The 18,527-nt window shown below is 39.8% G+C and overlaps 2 protein-coding genes and 2 gene segments (V, D, J or C); 2 read left to right on the forward strand and 2 right to left on the reverse strand.

Annotated features, from left to right (window-relative positions):
* Window positions 1-156: 156 nt before the first annotated feature.
* On the reverse strand, window positions 157-3,971 carry LOC103280663 (T cell receptor alpha variable 16-like). The segment is given in 2 exon segments: window positions 157-2,168; window positions 3,850-3,971. Coding segments are annotated over 2 exon segments (540 nt in total).
* Window positions 3,972-5,978: 2,007 nt separating this feature from the next.
* LOC100560401 (olfactory receptor 4E1) lies at window positions 5,979-10,764 on the forward strand. The gene has a single exon (XM_062957539.1). The coding sequence runs from the start codon at window positions 8,729-8,731 to the stop codon at window positions 9,668-9,670; it is 942 nt and encodes a 313-aa protein (XP_062813609.1). The 5' UTR covers window positions 5,979-8,728; the 3' UTR covers window positions 9,671-10,764.
* A 2,035-nt stretch (window positions 10,765-12,799) lies between these two features.
* LOC134292478 (T cell receptor alpha variable 4-like) lies at window positions 12,800-15,217 on the reverse strand. The segment is given in 2 exon segments: window positions 12,800-13,356; window positions 15,055-15,217. Coding segments are annotated over 2 exon segments (363 nt in total).
* Window positions 15,218-17,447: 2,230 nt separating this feature from the next.
* sall2 (spalt like transcription factor 2) overlaps window positions 17,448-18,527 on the forward strand; it is a 29,296-nt gene continuing 28,216 nt past the window's right edge. Inside the window, exon 1 of one of the 2 annotated variants that reach the window (XM_062957295.1) lies at window positions 17,448-17,519. The gene's annotated coding sequence lies outside the window, so the exon portion shown is untranslated. The remainder of the gene's footprint in view (window positions 17,520-18,527) is intronic. The other variant, XM_062957294.1, reaches the window with a different exon arrangement.

The following is an 18,527-nucleotide window of genomic DNA, read 5'->3' on the forward strand; positions in this document are numbered from 1 at the left end:
ACATAAAAACACTTTTTTGTTCCTACAAAGTTGTGCAGCTCCAAAGTTAAAAAAAAAAAAAGGAAACAATCATGGGAAAGCGGAAAATATTTATGGCTTTACTCGGGGTCTTTCTCTGACTGCCACTGGAAGTCTACGCCAGCCGATTAGAGGAAGAGGAATTGAGCGGGTTAAAAAGACCACCCCCAAAACATACCCCAAAAGACACATCACAAGATGACTTACAGATGAATGTATCATCACATGACAAAAGCCACACCGCTAACGCACATGGAGAAATTAAAGACGAGTGGAGTCAATTCCCACCCGTCTTACAAAAGGTACTGTCTGCAGATCCTTTGTCTATGGCAGTAGTTCCCAACCTGTGGTCTGTGGACCACCAGTGGTCCACAAGAACTAAAATATGGTCTGCGGCCTCACTGTTACTACTACAGATAATAACACAGCCCAACCAAAAAAATATTTTTTTCTTGATATCTTTGTTTTTAGGCCTGTTCCTGGGGTTATTTGGGATGTTGATTAAGAAAATTGTATTGGATAGACCACATCTAGAATATTAAATATAGTTTTCTGTGGACGAGCAGATGGTGACTATTGGATGATATACATTCTGTATCAGAAACTAGAGCTGATGTGGTCTATCCAATGCAATTTTCTGAATCAGCACCCCAAATAACCAAACAAAATCTAAAGTTGATCAAAAACTGATTTGTAACCCTTTTGGTACTAATGTTGGAGAGTGGTCCCTGGTCAGAGTGGTCTATAGTCAAAAATGGTTGTGAACCACTGGTCTATGGGTTCCTACGGGTTATTCACAAAATGGACCATTCGTCATATAATAGGACCCACAGGAGCCAGTATGCAAAGGGCATCAAAGACAGGGTGTTTTACTATGTGATAAGGTCCAATTTTATCATTTCCAGACCTGGTGTAGACCATAGCATGGTAGGGCATGGAAAGGTTTGACTAAAGTTGTCCTTCAGGATGGGTTATCAAGCCCCTCCTTTGAATTTTGATGATGATGATGACAGTGATGATGATGATATTTATTTCTATCCCACTTTATCCCACTGAAAGGAGACCCAATTCTAAACAATTACCAAGACCCCCTGGTTCATGGTAACTGATCCTGTAATCAATAGTGCAGTAATTCATGGTGTCACACACACCATGGATCTCTTCCCGCAAGAGAGCAGGTAAAGCTCTGGAAATTCTGAATATATAGTTAAGACTATTCAGCAATCTCTCTGCAATCCGAATGGCAAATTGAGCCTATATGTAGTTGCACAAATCAAAACACACAGCACAAAAATGTGTGTTTTGATCAGAAAAACACAAGTTGGAGTGAAACGTCATTTTAACTGCTAGGGGAAAAGTTGGGTGTATATTTATTTATTTATTTATTTAAGGTATATGCTTCATTTCTCCCAGACCAAAGCAGGACACCAATCAGTTAGGTATGATGGATGGTGCATCATGGGGATGGGGAAATCAGCTGGAAAGTGAAATTTCCAGTGGATGTTAACTATAGGGTTGTGTTGGAAAACCAAAAGATTCCTAGTGACAGCATTTCTCCAGGAATGTATATGTCCTCCAAAGCTATTATATAGGGAGTTGACCACAGTGTCCTACTGAAGGATCTAAGGATACCTAGAAAGGTGTTCACAGTGTATGTATGTGGATGGTTCACCTTCTGGAGGTCCTAACTCCAGCAGATGTGGAGAGATGACTGTATTGCCACATGGAAAAGGAGGAGAAAAATAATGACAAGCACCATTGATCATAAGAACAACAGGTGTATATCCACCATTCACGCCTCTGAGCCCAACTTAACAGTGGCTTTTGTGTTGACAACACCTGGTTTCCTTTCACTGTGTCCCTCACAGCGCAGAAATAGACACCAGCATCACTCAGCCTTGCTCCCTCTCTGGTCAGCTTGGTGAGGCGAGATTTTTTGACGACATCTATTAGGAAATCTCCAGCTGGAAGAGAGTCCTCTTCAAAACCGCTTCCCAAGTAAGAGAGTTGGCCACCATCCCACTGGGATGTCTGCTTGTACCAGAACATAGCGTCATGGCTAGTTGCATTTTGATTGCAGATGATCTCAATCTTGTCTCCTTCTACATAGAGGAGCTGGTCGGGTTGGAAAACCTGGCTAAAGGCAAAACCTGTGCGGAAAAAGAAGTGAGACAGAGAAGACAGTCAGTTTTATAATAAAACTAGAACTCACAGGGTTGAAGACTTAGATTTTTTTTTAATTCTCAGAGTACCTCCCTACTCAAGTTTCCCTCTTTCCTCTGAGCTTCTCTCCAATCCTCCTTAGCAGAGTAGCAGGATGGGTTTTGCCAACAATACTATATTACTGTGAGCTTCCATTAGTTTGATATATAGGCTTTTTAACCATCATAGGCTGGATCTACCCTGTCATATAACGCAATGTATTTATTTATTATCTATTTACCCCATTTACACCCTGCCTCTCTCCACCACGAAGGAGACTCAAGGTGGCTTACATAAGGGAAGCATTCAATGCCTCACACATACAAATAAGCTTAAAATAGAATTAATTAAAAACAACACATATTAACATTTAAAAACATTACATTAATATTAAAATCACATCATCCAAAACCACAATCTGAGGCCCATACAATATGGTTTAACAGCATTGTACTGCTATACATTGAGGCTGGATCTACACTGCCATATAATCCAGTTTCTGAATCCAGATTATTTGCTTTTATCTGGATTATATGAGTCTACACTGCAATATAATACAGTTCAAAGCAGATAACCTGGAATAAGTAACTGGATTATATGGCAGTGTAGATGGGACCTGAGTCTACACATGAGTCTTTTGTGGCTTAAGACTTACCGTATATACTCAAGTATAAGACTACCTGAATGTAAGCCGAGGCACCTAATTTTACCCAAAACAAACTGGGAAAACGTTGACTCAAGTATAAGCCGAGAGCAGTAAATTTCAAAAATAAAAATAGATACCAATAAAATTACATTAATTGAGGCATCAGTAGGTTACATGTTTTTGAATATTTACATAAAACTGTAATTTAAGATAAGACTGTCCAACTCTGATTAAATCATGATTCTCATCTTCTTCATTGTAAATGTGCTTATGTATCCTTTTAATAATAATAGAGTAAAATAATAAATGTAATAACAATAATATCAGAATGAAATAATAAATGTATTAATCATAATAAAAATAGAGTAAAATAAATGTAACAGTAACAATAATAATAGAGTAAAATAATAAATGTAATAATAACAATTAATAGAGTAAAATAATAAATGTAATAATACCAATAATAATAGAGAAAATTAATAAATGTACCATATATACTTGAGTTTAAGCCGACCTGAATATAAGCCAACCAGGACCCCCACCTGAGTATATGCTGAGGGGGGCTTTTTCAGTACTAAAAAAGGGCTGAAAAACTCGGCTTATACTCGAGTATATAGGGTATTCGCTTATTAATGTGATGTGGTGGTTTCATACCCATGTAACTACCATGTCACAATGTTATAGAAGCTTTGGACTTGTATTTTTACAAGCTCTTTAGCCTTTTCTTCCAAATAGTGCTGGTGTCTCGCCCAGGATCCCATGGCTTTGAGCTACGGCAGTTAAAGTATTGTCAAACTGCATTAATTCTAGCTGCATTCCAAGATGCAGAAGCCTAGCACTTTTGTTAGATTTGACATTGAGATTGCTCTTTAAAGTTCAGACTAAAAAAAAACTGAGCAGATTCACCACCACTTTGAGACTGAGGCCACTAGCTGCAGTGATTGGGTTTGAAAGGATATACCTGTATCCCAAAGTTGGCTTACCGAAGAGGAAGAAAAATATGGAGATCATCTTCAAGTAACCATTCAGAGCAGATGCCATTCCTTCTGCTGAGCTGAGAAGGATGTTCTGCCTTGTGTAGCTCTTCCAACACCCACCAGGCGTGGCTGAAGGAGACCTTCTGACACCGATCTGAGTCCACCACAAACCACCTTCACCTACACGTGCCTTCATCAGTTACGCTCTTTTCCTACCTTAAAGCTAAGAACATGAAGGACCCACTGCCTTCTACATACCACTCAGTTTTTTCAAAGTCATTTAGAAATGTACGTTTTGTGAACTTTGGATTTGTCTAATGCAAGATTTTCTCAAATACAGACAGGAAGATCTGATCATCTAGTTCTGGGCACTTTCTTCTTCCCCTACCTTTGCAAAAGCCTGTCCAACTTGTACAAAATCATCATAGGATTTATTTCTGATCTTGTGCTCCCACCTAGTGGCAATGTTCATTTTTCTTCAAAAGTACTATACTGTGCGTGGCAGCAAGTCATCGGTTTTTATGAAGCAGAATCTCTGCAAATGCAAGGGAAATAGCAATGGGCAAACTTGGTCCCTCCAGGTGTTTTGGACTCCAACTCCCACCATTCCTAACAGCCTCAGGCCCCTTCCTTTTCACCCTCAGCCGCTTAAGCGGCTGAGGGTGAAAAGGAAAGGGCCTGAGGCTGTTAGGAATGGTGGGAGTTGGAGTCCAAAACACCTGGAAGGCCTAAGTTTGCTCATGCCTGGTGTAGACTCATATAATGTGGCTTAACTGCATAGAACTGCATTATAGGAGTCTACAGTGAAAATATAATGCAACGTCAAAGTGCATTATACGCCAGTGTAGATGGGACCTTGGTCCTCCAAGCTAACTCCATGGTCAAGTTCTGGAGAGTCTTTGAGAGCAAACAATAATCAAATCTACAAATAATCACATCTTTAAAAATGTGGAGGACTCACTGTATTTGAAGCAAAGATGCTAGTTGTCTTTTATTTGAGAGCTAGAAGAGTTGACACTTATAGGGCCAGTTGGCGTGTTTGCAAGTTGGAAAACTTTTCTTTTTATATGGACTGAAAAAATATCCTAAAAATCATGATGACTTCATGCACTTCAAATTAACCACTACATCATGTGTACATTGTAAAATTCATATACAGTAGAGTCTCACTTATCCAACATAAACGGGCTGGCAGAATGTTGGATAAGCGAATATGTTGGATAATAAGGAGAGATTAAGAATAAGCCTATTAAACTTCAAAATAGGTTATGATTTTACAAATTAAGCACCAAAACATCATGTTATACAACAAATTTGACAGAAAAAGTAGTTCATTACCCATTAATACTATGTTGTAATTACTGTATTTGCGAATTTAGCACCAAAATATCACGATATATTGAAAACATTGACTACAAAAATGCGTTGGATAATCCAGAACGTTGGATGAGTGTTGGATAAGTGAGACTCTACTGTAGTAGGTGGTGACCTGTCTCATGCTTCCCATGAGTCCAAAAGCAAGCCAGAAACTGCTGTTCCTATTGATTTTTCCCAGGACATGGTGTTTTGAGATATGCTGCGTCTTCATAGGGAGGCTCTACATGTTCACAGTGGCTATTTGATTCCCTTGTTCGAGAATTTATCTATTAATAATCCCACTTAAAACCCAGTCATCTTTAAATTGTTAATTTTAATCTGCGTTTTCTCAGTGGATTTTGACTTGTATTTTAAATTTGTGTACCTTGTTGTATTGTACCCTGCCCTGAGTTGCAGGGAGAGATAGGTAATAAAATTATTATTATTATTATTATTATTATTATTATTATTATTATTATTATTATTATTGATACAAAGACATAGTATGACACAGCAAATGAGATAGATATGCTGGATTTCATATCACAAAATCACAAGTCAAACACTTCCCAAGCATTTAGGACTGTGTGATGTATTTTCAGATGATGTGTGCAGATTCCAGTAAGATGGCCTTTTGCAGTTGACAGATCGTAATTTTGTCAATGTTTATTGTTTCCAAATGCCAGCTGAGATCTTTTGGCATGGCACCCAGTGTGCCAATTACCACCAGGACCACCTGTCCTGGTTTATGCCAAAGCATTTGCAGTTTGATCTTGAAGTCCTGATAACGGCTGAGTTTTTCCTGTTGTTTTTCGTCAATTTGACTGTCACCTGGTATGGCGACATCTATAATCCAAACTTTTTTCTTTTCCACAACTGTGAGCTCTGGTGTGTTATGTTCCAAAACTTTGTCAGTCTGGATTCAAAACTCCCACAATATTTTTGCATGCTCATTTTCCACTACCTTTGAAGGTTTGTGATCCCACCAGCTCTTTACTATTGGCAGGTGATACTTGTGACATAAATTCCAATGAATCATTTGGGCTACATAGTTGTACCTCTGTTTATAGTCCGGCTGCTGCTGCTGCTGCCACCACTGCTGTTGTTGTTCTTGTTGTTGTTGTTATTAATATTATTATTATATCTGGTCAATCACCAGATCTAGGCTAATGAGAGTCACAGAGAATGAATTTCCATCTTCTGCATGTGAAGGATATCAGAGGGGAAAACTATTGGAGCACAATGCCTCAAAGCCTAAGAGGGCTTATTAAACAACTCCAAGCTTAACTTTTGGAGTTTCTAAAACTTTGAAGCTTCCCATGAGCTTTGCCTGGAGCTACATCAGTTACAGTTCTCAAAGCATCCCTTTGACATCATACAAGCTTATTTATGGTTTATGACTGGTAACAGAAGACATATATGAGACATTTTTTCCAAACTTAAAATTTCTAGAGCTAACAGGAAGGAACAAAATGTAGGCATTTTGTTTTCAGCATTCTGGATGACCTATTCTTCAGTTTATTTATTTCAACAATAATATCTTAGATTACCTTATCTTCCCATAAAGCACTTTGTTAAACTTATTCTATCCTCAATTTTCCTAAAAGGAAAAAGTAAATTGGATAGCAATTTGCCCTTGAGTCAGTGGAAATATTTAAGATCTAAGATTATAAATTTGTCAAGTTAATCCCAATGACATTTTATACCAGAAGAAGGACAACATTCAAGGATTTGCATAATGTTCTCATTCACCCAGCCTGGAAAGAATAAAACCACCTTTGAAGATCAACAAGATAGAAAAGTTTGTTTTGTTTTCTGCAAACTAAAAAGTCTAGTTTTTGAAATCAATGTGTAAGGAGCTTTTTCATACAAAAAAGAGAACACCGGTATTTATCCAGAGACAGCTCTGACCGACATATTCCGAATATCAAGAAGAAAATGTAAGTAATTTGTTTATTTAGCTGGGAAATGGAAGTTTGGGGGTAATAAGACTTTTATTTTTAAGTTGTATTTGTTAATCACCCTAATAATTAAGTTCTAGGACAGTATTCTCATAAATCAGACTATTCCTATCAAATACTTTGTCTGTTATTCAGAGAACAAGCTGGCTCCATCTCCAATATGACATCCTCTAACATATTTAAACATGACTATCATCTCCTGACTTTATCCTCTCTTCTTCAGTATAAAACATACCCAGCTCCCTAAGCTGTCAGGATTCATGGCTTCCAGACTTTTGACTATTTTGGTCATAATCCTCTCGATACCTTTTAACTTATCAATATTCTTCTCAAATTGTGGTATAATCACCATTGAATAAATACAATTGCAAGTCCAAATAGTATTCAGTTAGTAGTCTATAGTGAAATGGATAAACATCAATATCTTGTCCTTCGAGATATTGAAGGGATGTAGGCAACCATGGCTTAAATATCACCCCCTCCAAATTGTGTTTCCCTTCATGAGACCCGCAAACTTTTCTATCTCAGGGCAAAAAAACCAGCATGGTAGTGAAGAAGATATGTAATGTAGGAAAGTAAGAATTCTTCTCCTGTCAAACCTGTCCTCCTGGGGTGGCTTGAAGATTTTTTTTAAAAAATAGAGCATAAAATCACAGAACCCCAAGTAACCTTTGGCTTTATCTTCACTACAACATTGCAAAATTTACTGCAGTTTGAGTATTCCTAAACTGAAATGCTTGAAGCCACAAGTGTTTTGCATTTATATTGTGTACATTTTTAATCATTCTGTGCAATGTACATAGAACCATCAGAAGGCAAATACATTATTATCTCAGTCACACATGTGGATCATTTTGGAATATTTCGAGTCGAGGTAGGAAAGTTTATTACACAAGCTAGGAGAGACTGTTTCACTTTGATTTCCCTGAAACTAATGGGAAGGGCAAACAATTCTGTTCCTTCAGCATTAACTGAGTGCAAATTACTTTTCCAGTTTGCAGCACTTGGAAGTACCCCTAGAACAAAGGGTGAATGTAGGGGTGCTTCTTCTACACTGTTGAATTAATGCAGTTTGACACCACTTTAACTGCTATGGCTCAAGGCTAAGGAATTATGTGAGCTATACCATCATTTGGTGAGGCATCAGGACTCTTTGGCAGAGAAGGGTAAAGGTTGTATAGAACTACAAATCCCAGGACTACATAGCCTTGAACCATGGCAGTTCAAGTGGCATCGGATTGCATTAATCCGGCAGTGTTGATGCACCCTAGGAGGAGGAGAGAAATTAGGACATTTTAAAGACAGCTGAAAAGGTGGAACAACAAAGGATTCATTGGAACTGTCCCTGCCAAATTAGGATAGTTTATGAATTTATAATTTTCCCAACTATAACGTCTATTTTTCCCCTCTGCCAGAACCAAGTCCATACTCCTTCTTTCTATGCATTTGGACTGGGTTCCTTTTATTGGATCCACAGAAGTTTATGAGCTGTTATAACAATTTAATCTGTTTGGTTTTGTTTTTTTTACTTTACTTTTCCTTTCTTGCAGCTTTGGACATAGACAAAGATGGGGCTGGAGAACGTCACAACAATGAAGGCATTCATCCTTTCAGGCCTGACCACGGACCACACCACTGAACTGGTTCTCTTTGGGGTTTTTGTCACCATCTATGCCTTCATTCTCATTGGCAACATCCTTATCGTGATCACAATCATCTGTGATCATAACCTCCACACCCCAATGTACTTCTTCCTCAGCAACCTCTCCTTCATTGATGTCTGTCATTCTTCGGTGGTCGTTCCCAAGATGCTAGCTGGCTTCCTGGAGGAGACAAAGACCATCTTCTTTGGAGAATGCATTGCCCAGATGTTCTTCCTCCACCTCTTTGCCTGTACGGAGATCTTTCTCCTCACCATCATGGCCTACGATCGCTATGCTGCAATATGCCACCCTCTCCATTACACCACCATTATGAGCCGTCGAGTTTGTCTCCAGTTAGCAGTGGCCATGTGGTTGGGTGGCCTACTCCACTCCATCGCCTTGACAGCATTGACGCTCATGGTTCCCTATTGTGGACCCAACACCATTGACAACTTCTTCTGCGATATACCTCTGGTCATCAAGCTGGCCTGTGCCAACACCTACGTCTTTGAAGTCCTCATTGTCTCCAACTCTGGCGTTATCTCAGTGGTCTGTTTTGTAGTTCTGGTAGTGTCCTACGCGGTCATCCTCACCTCCTTGAGGAACCGCTTTTCTGAAGGCCGCCGAAAGGCACTGTCCACTTGTGCCGCACATCTGACGGTGGTGACCTTTTTCTTGGGACACTGCATTTTCATCTACCTCAGACCAGCTAAGAGTCTCCCTGCAGACAAAGTGGTTTCCATTTTCTTCACGGCAGTCACTCCACTGCTCAACCCCATCATCTACACCTTAAGGAACGAAGACATGCTAAATGCTCTCAACAAGCTGCGAGGACGAAAGGTTGTTTCAGGAGGTAAAAGCCTCTAGGGCACGGGTGTCAAACTCATTTCCAACAAGGGCCACAACAGCTTTACGGGTGCTTTCAAAGGATCGTTGTATCAATGGATGGAGAATCCATGGCTACAGAGGGCAAATTATAATTTTATATATATATAGTGGTCAGTGCTCTTTAGCCAATTTGGGTCCCTAGATGTTATTGAATGACAACTCCCATTACTTTTGGTTATCCACTATGCAGACTGAGGATAATGGGAGTTGCAACCCATAGCACTTGTGGCTCTGATGTTGGGGAAAGATTAAAGGACATTTTAAAGTCAGACATCATATCCACAAGCCTTGTATGTAAATCCAAACCCACTATCCAGACTAAAAAGAACAAACTGCAGTCTTCCAGATGTTACTGTATCACAACTCCCCTCAGCTCTACTCATGGTGCCTAATAATACTCCAGCATCTGGAGAGCAGCATAAAATGATGTGGCAGGATGGATTCGGCCCATTGTCCTTCAGAACTCTTAACACCAGAATTCAAAAACTACATTGGAAATTCTAGTTTTATGCATTCATTTCAGGTCAGAGTCCACCATGAGTGTCCTTGTCCTCCAATAACTTTTGCCCAGGGCCGGCTCTATGTAATTTTCAAGTACTAAGCAAACAGAATTTTGGTGAAAATGTTGGATAATAACGAGGGATTAAGGAAAAGCCTATTAAACATCAAATTACATTATGATTTTACAAATTAAACACCAAAACATCATGTTTTAAAACAAATCAACAGAAAAAGCAGTTCAATACATGGTAATGTTATGTAGGAATTACTATATTTGAGAATTTTGCCATATTGACCATGCTCTGATATTGTGTTCCAGTTTTCATTTGTGAAGTGTTAAAAGGTATGGTGTAGCCTTTGGATTCTTATGTGGTTAAACTGGTGAAGAGGAAAGCCATGCATGTCTACTTAAAGGTGGAATATAAATGAAATATGCAAATAAAAGAAATAAATATCATTGTCCCTTTATTTACAAGCTACTTTCCCTCAAAGTTTGCCCTAGCAACTCTGAACATCCTAGATATTTTTAAATTACAGTATATCATTAAAATATAACAATTTATGTTGATGCATTTATTTATTAGAACTGTTTATTTTTAATTTTGTGATTATAATTGTGTTTTGTAATTGTTTATCCTTACATGTAAGAATGAAAAAGTTGAGGATTTACACATTTTTATCCAGACAGTGAGCATCTATACTGTACAATTAATGAACTTTGTCATCACTTTAAGTGATATGGCTTATTGCTATGGAATCATGGGAGCTGTAATTTCACAAGGTTTTTATCCTTCTCTGCCAAATACTTTCAGGGGCCTCAGCAAACTGCAAACCCATACATGCAAAGAATTTTAGGCAGACTGACATAGCAATTGATGAAAAATACGGTAGAGTCTCACTTATCCAACATAAATGGGCCGGCAGAATGTTGGATAAGTGAAATTGTTTGATAATGAGGGATTAAGGGAAAGCCTATTAAACGCCAAAATACGTTATGATTTTACAAATTACGCACTAAAACATCATGTTTTACAACAAATTGACAGAAAAAGCAGTTCAATACACGGGAACATTATGTAGTAATTACTGTATTCATGAATTTAGCACCAAAACATCACAATGTATTGAAAACATTGACTACAAAAACATTGGCTGCAAACAAATTGACTACAAATAAAGATAGAATTGCATAAAATGAACTTACAATAACAACATTGTCGAAAATCCGTAAAAACTTCAGTCCTTGCTGCCTAGAGAAACAGCTGTGGATCCAGGCGGGATGCAGACTGTGTTGGATAATCCAGAATGTTGGATAAGCAAATGTTGGGTAAGTGATACTCTACTGTAGATTGTAAAGAGCCCATTCCTCTTTAGGGGTAGTGAATTTCTGGATTAAGACTTGTATAGGGTCATCCTATATTTAGCCAGCCTTACATATTTGCTGGGATCTTCTGGAGCAGTCCTCCTATGTGTCCCATCAATGGGAACATTATCCCACATCCAACCCAGTATGAGAAGCAGTGGCTGGATCTACACTGCCATATAATCCAGTATCTGATCCCAGGTTATCTGCTTTGAACTGGACTGTATAAGTTTATTGCCATATAATGCAGTCCAAATCACATCATCTGGGATCAGAAACTGGATGACATTTATTTATTTACAGTATTTATATTCCGCCCTTCTTTCTCACCCCAAAGGGGACTCAGGGCGGGTCCAGGGCACACATGTACATGGCAAACATTCAATGCCATTAGACATACAGACAGAGACAAAGACACAGAGGCAATTTAACATTTTCCAGCTTCCGGCTTCATGATGGTATGCTCGATTCCGGCCACAAGAGAAGCTGCTGCTTCATCATTCACTGTGACCCCAAGTCCTTGATGGTAGTACTTCCTCATTCCTTTCCGCATGCTGTTGGACGGTTTTTATGACATGGCAGTGTAGATGGGGCCAGTGTTTTAGACTACAGTCCTCAGAATTCTTTACCATATTAGCCATGTTGTCTGGGGCTTCTGATTAAGTCCAACACATAAGTAGGATCCAAGGTTCCCTATAAGGAGCCCCCCGTGGCATAGCAGGTTAAACTGCTGAGCTGCTGAACTTGCTGACCAAAAGGTTGCCAGGTTCGAATCTGGGGAGCGGGGTGAGCTCCCCCTATTAGCCCCAGCTTCTGCCAACCTAGCAGTTTGAAAACAAGCAAATGTGAGTAGATCGATAGGTACCACTCCGGCAGGAAAGTAACAGCGCTCCATGCCGGCCACATGACCTTGGAGGTGTCTATGGACAATGCCGGCTCTTCAGCTTAGCAATGGAGATGAGCACCAACCCCCAGAGTCAGACATGACTGGACGTAATGTCAGGGGAAAACCTTTACCTAAGGCTCCCTATCCCTGGTTTAAGGTCTGGCGGCTCCAAACAATTACACTATGTAACAAAATTTGAAAAATTTTCTGTTCCTGGTTTGAAAGTGTTATTTCCTGTTTAATTGTGTGGTATTTACTTTGAAAATAGTTGTGATACTCCAAAAACTTCTATTTTGTGGCTACCACAAACTGTTGAAATGGTTGGGAATCGATGAGATAGTCATTGAAAAACTATAGCAAAAGTTTTTGCAGTTTAATAAACTTTTTCAATTTTTTTATGATACAACCAATTAGAAAATGACATTTATAACCCAGGGACAAAAATCGTGTTGCATAGTGTTACACACAATACTTTGGCCACTCAAGAAACAGGAATTTGTAAACCTAAGTCAATGCGTCCAAGGCAAAGTAAAACAAACAATGTAAGAAAGGAAATGAAGGTAAAAGAAAACTCGTGGAGTGGTTTCTATGAAGCCTGCTCCTCATTTCCTCTCACTGTGTCCTTCACGGCGCAGTAGTAGACACCACCATCACTCCATGCTGCTTTTTCTTTGATAAGGTTGGTGGAGCGTAAGTTTGGATCCACTTCTATTAGGAAGTCTCCGAACGGTGTCAATCCGGTGTACCCAGACCCTAATGTGGACCAAACCCTTTGACCCTCCAGGACCTGCTTATACCAAGACATCGTGTTGTGACTGGTAACGTTCTGGTGGCAAGAGACCAGCATCTTCTGTCCTTCTGTAATGTCAACTTGCAATGGCTGGAAAACTTGGGATGTGACCAATTTTTGAGTAACTGTGGGGAAAGTAAATGAGGAATAAGACAAGGAGAAAGCCAATTTGCAAAGCCTGGAACAGCTAAGGCTGGGTGCAAAGCCTACAGATCACTTTTTAGTACATTTCATAAGCAAATACAACTGAGAAAGTCATTCTTATATTGCTAAATAAAAAGGATATTTATGAATTCCACTAGGATTTTTTATCATGTCAGAAGCAAATTGAGAATATACTGAAAGTTGCTTCTGGTGTGAGAGAATTGGCCATCTACAGAGAGGTTGCTCAGGGGATGCCCGGGTGTGTTACCATCTTACTGGGGGGCTTCTCTCATGTCCCCACAAGCTAGAGCTGACAGACGGGAGCTCACCCTGTCTTGGGGATTTGAACCAGCAACCTTCAGGTCAGCAACCCAACCTTCAGGTAAGCAGTTCAGCCAGCACATCACTAAGTGCCAAGTGATGAAAGATTGGAAGAGTTACTGGTTTGGGGGACTACAAATCTCAGGATGATGGCAGAGGGATTCTGGACATTTTAGTCCAAAATAGTCATTCTTCCAACCATAACTGACCAAATGCAAAGAGGATCAGGAACTGGTAAGTTAATTATGAAATGCTCCCCCATTTTTTAAACCCTCTAAACCCATTGGCAAAATTAATATGTGGGTTTAAGATTCTGAACGTAAGAAAAGTTTTCATCTTCACATTAATCAATCCGTTGTCTCTGGGAAGCCCACACAAAAGACATAAGCACAACCACAAACTTCCACGATGCCTCTTAAGTAACTGGGAATCAAAGATAGACTACTGTTGAATATGGAAGTTCCATACGTTACCAAGTCTGGTATATGTTGAAAAACTATTTTCCCCACTTGTGGCATTGTGCCCAGTATAACAATGAACTTCCATAGCTGTATTCTTAATTTTCTGAGGCTGGATCTACACTTCCATTTAATCCAGTTTCTGAATCCAGATTATCTTATTTGAACTGGATTATATAGGTCTACACTGACATATAATGCAATTCAAATCTGATAATCTGGATTGTATATGGCAGTGAAGATGGGGCCTGAAAGGCAATTCCATAGAATGACTATATACAACCAGGGTTTTCTAGTGGTTTTGGGGATAGATGGGTCACTGTTCCTTGTCCAATCTATCAACAAAATGCATCACTCTATGAGCTCTGAGTATCCTTCTCTTTCTCATTAAAATCCTACTCCAGTAGGCACTTTCCTCCACTACTGGACTGCGAAGTTCTAATATTTACTTGTATTTTAATGCTTGATTTGATATCATTGTTGTTCCTGGTCAAGTTATTTGTAGAGTTTTCTTCACATGGTTTATTCAAAGCCATTGCCTTGCTCTGTGATTGGGAGAGTTTGACCTATCCAAGGGGCATCTACACTGTAGAATTAATGCAGACTGACACCACTTTACCTGCCATGACTTAATGCTATGGTAACGTAGAAGTTATAGTTTGGTAAGGCACTGCAGTTTTCGGCAGAGAAGGCGAAAGACTTTGTAAAACTACAACTCCTATGATTCCATGTCAGTCAAATTGATGTCAAACTGCAGTACTTCTACAGTGTAAACACACTGGTTTTTATGTCCAAGCACAGATTCAAAGCATGGCATACAGAATTGATGGTCAATGATATATTCCTAACACCAAAGAGGAAGGAAAGAGAAAGATGGGGGAGTAAAATAATTTTCCTTACCTAGAAGACAAAGGATAGAATGGAAAAACTTCATAATTCACCCAAAAGGTCTGTTTTTTCAGTAATGTGTTTTGAAATCCATCATCTCCTCTGTCAGGGACCGACTTTGTAACTGGCAGATGCTGGAGTGTGTGTGTGCCATGGATCAGATTGCGGTCACAATGCAAAAAAAAAAGTTACAAGCCACTTCCTTTCTCGTCTCAAGTGCAAGTCACACCTATCCTTTTTAGATTCTCTTGGTGGAAATGTGTCATTATAGCCATTTAATAGCATTTTTAAAGCTATAGCTGCATAATATGGATTACTGAGATTTCTTGTTTGGTGAGGCCTAGTAGATAATTCTAACATCACACCCCACCCCAAATCTACACATCCCAGGATTACATAAGTTAAAACAAGGACTGTTAAAGAAATACCAAAAGTTTGAAAGGTGATGTATGGGAGAGACTAGTTTTTTGGAGAACGTGGGTTCCCTCTGGTGGTCATTTTGGAACATAACAATTTGTAGTTGGCCGAGTGCATCTCTGCATTGTAAAATTGTTGCAGCTCCACACCATTGCTGCCATGGCTCAATGCTAAGGAATCCTGGGATTTGTAGTTTGGTAACACACCAGCACTCTTTGGCAGAGAAAGCTAAAGAATCTGTATTCCATAGCATTGACCCATGGCAATTAAAATGGTATTAAACTGTATTCATTCTCCAGTGTAGTTGTACTCAAGAGTACACTTCCTCAGGTGCAGTGTGCGAAAGCTTCTGGTACCCACTTTGTTCTCTTGGTTAATTTCTAAAATGCTGCAAGATACTTATACATATTTTCCAGAATAATATGACTATGTCTTTGAGCATTATTTGCTGATTCCAAAGGTGTATCCATACTGTAGAATTAATTCAGTTTGATACCACTTTAGTTGCCATTGCTCAATGCTATGGAATCATGGGGAGAGCGCGGATGAGCTCTCTCTATCAGCTCCAGCTCCATGTGGGGACATGAGAGAAGCCTCCCACAAGGATGGTAAAACATCAAAACATCCGGGCGTCCCCTGGGCAACGTCCTTGCAGACGGCCAATTCTCTCACTCCAGAAGCAACTCTGGTTGCTCCTGACATGAAAAAAAAGGGAATTGTGATAGGAGCCCCCAGTGGTGCAATGGATTAAACCTTTATGTCGGCAGGACTGCTGACCGAAAGGTTGGCAGTTCAAATCCAGGGAGCGAGGTGAGCTCCCATCTGTCAGCTCCAGCTTCCCATGTGGGGACATAAGAGAAGCCTGACACAGGATGGTAAAATATTTGGGTGTCCCCTGGGCAACGTCCTTACAGACGGCAAATTATCTCACACCAGAAGTGACTTGCAGTTTCTCAAGTCGCTCCTGACACGAAAAAAATGGGAATTGTAGTTTGGTGAGGCGCCAGCACTATTTGGCAGAGAAGGCAACAGACTTTGTAAAACTACAGCTCCCATTATTCTATAGCATTGAGTTATTTCTTGGTCAGGACCCAAATCACTTTGGGTCCAAACTTCTGTCAAAGAGTTGGCAAACTGAAAAGCCAAGAGATTGTGAGTGTGATATAATCCCATTTATCAGAATAGGTTACAATATAACCAAAAAAGCAACAATGAAATCAGTTGTAAAATACAATGTTGATTGCCACTGAACTATTAAGAAATGAGGTCCCATCTACACTAAGTTGCAATAAACAATACAGAAAAGGGATTTCCCAAAGTGCAAAGGCAAGAGGCCACTACAAACAGAAATGTAATCCAATAATAATCCAGTTTTTCTCATATATATATATATATATATATATATATATATATATATGCTATAGTCATGGAACTATATGTGCAGACAAGGATTGTAGAGGTTCACAATATACTAAATGATTCAAACTAAGGTGTTTCCGAATCCTCATACTAAGATTGTGCATCAACTGCAACATTTTGCTACGTGCACCACCAAAGGCATCATTTATGTCATTACTTGTCCCTGTTCCTTGATGTATGTCGGCCAGACTAGTAGGCAAATTAAACTCTGCGTAATAGAACGCAAGAGCAAAATCAGGAACCAGGCCACTGACTGGAGCCTGTATAAACATTTCAATATCAAGAACCATAGTCCCGAATCATTTAGGGTCCTAGTCTTAGAGGTAGTTACTTCCCCTTCAAACATAGATTTATGCACTAAACTACAACAATGAGAAGCCTTCTTGATTTTAACCCTCAAAACTGTTTATCCCAAGGGTCTCAATGACTCTATTTCATTTCAATGTTTTCTGTGAGCCTGTGCATGCCTTTGGTTAGGTTCTTTTTAGGATAAACTTGTTACAGAGGGCTGGGACATAGCCACACCTACATCCATACCGGGCCCCTTTAAAATTCTCTCTATACAGTAGGTTCTACCTGCTTCTCCTGTGCTTGCCTAAGGAATCAAACTAGTAGCAGAGCACCCTGGTAGGAGAGTTTATGTGAGTATACATGCTCCTGTCTTTAATGTTTTCACTATACTGTTATTTTTATCCTGTACAAGTGTTTCTAGCCACTCATATGTAGTCCCATCCACACTGCCATATAATGCAGTTTGAAACTGCAATATTTGGTCACTGTAGACTCATAAAGTAAAGGTAAAGGTTTCCCCTGATGTTAAGTCCAGTTGTGTCCGACTCTGGGGGTTGGTGCTCACCTCCATTTTTAAGTCGAAGAGCCAGTATTGTCCATAGACACCTCCAAGGTCATGTGGTCGGTATGACTGTACGGAGTGCCGTTACCTTCCTGCCAGAGCAGTACCTATTGATCTACTCACATTTTCATGCTTTTGAACTGCTAGGTTGGCAGAAGCTGGGGCTAACAGCAGGCGCTCACTCCGCTCCCCGCATTTGAACTTGCAACCTTTCGGTCTGCAAGTTCAGCAGCTCAGCGCTTTAACACACTGCGCCACCAAGGGCTCATATTACACAGTTAATTGTTAAACTACATTGTATGGGTCTAGTAAAGGTAAAGGAAAAGGTTTCCCCTGATGTTAAGTCCAGTCGTGTCCAACTCTGGGGGTTGGTGCTCATCTCCATTTCTAAGCTGAAGAGCCGGCATTGTCTGTAGACACCTCCAAAGTCATGTGGCTGGCATGACTGTATGGAGCGCCGTTACCTTCCTGCCAGAGCAGTACCTATTGATCTACTCACATTTTCATGCTTTTGAACTGCTAGGTTGGCAGAAGCTGGGGCTAACAGCAGGCGCTCACTCCGCTCCCCGCATTTGAACTTGCAACCTTTCGGTCTGCAAGTTCAGCAGCTCAGCGCTTTAACACACTGCGCCACCAAGGGCTCATATTACACAGTTAATTGTTAAACTACATTGTATGGGTCTAGTAAAGGTAAAGGAAAAGGTTTCCCCTGATGTTAAGTCCAGTCGTGTCCAACTCTGGGGGTTGGTGCTCATCTCCATTTCTAAGCTGAAGAGCCGGCATTGTCTGTAGACAC

Source organism: Anolis carolinensis, chromosome 6, assembly GCF_035594765.1.
Source record: "Anolis carolinensis isolate JA03-04 chromosome 6, rAnoCar3.1.pri, whole genome shotgun sequence".
Lineage (NCBI taxonomy): Eukaryota > Metazoa > Chordata > Lepidosauria > Squamata > Dactyloidae > Anolis > Anolis carolinensis.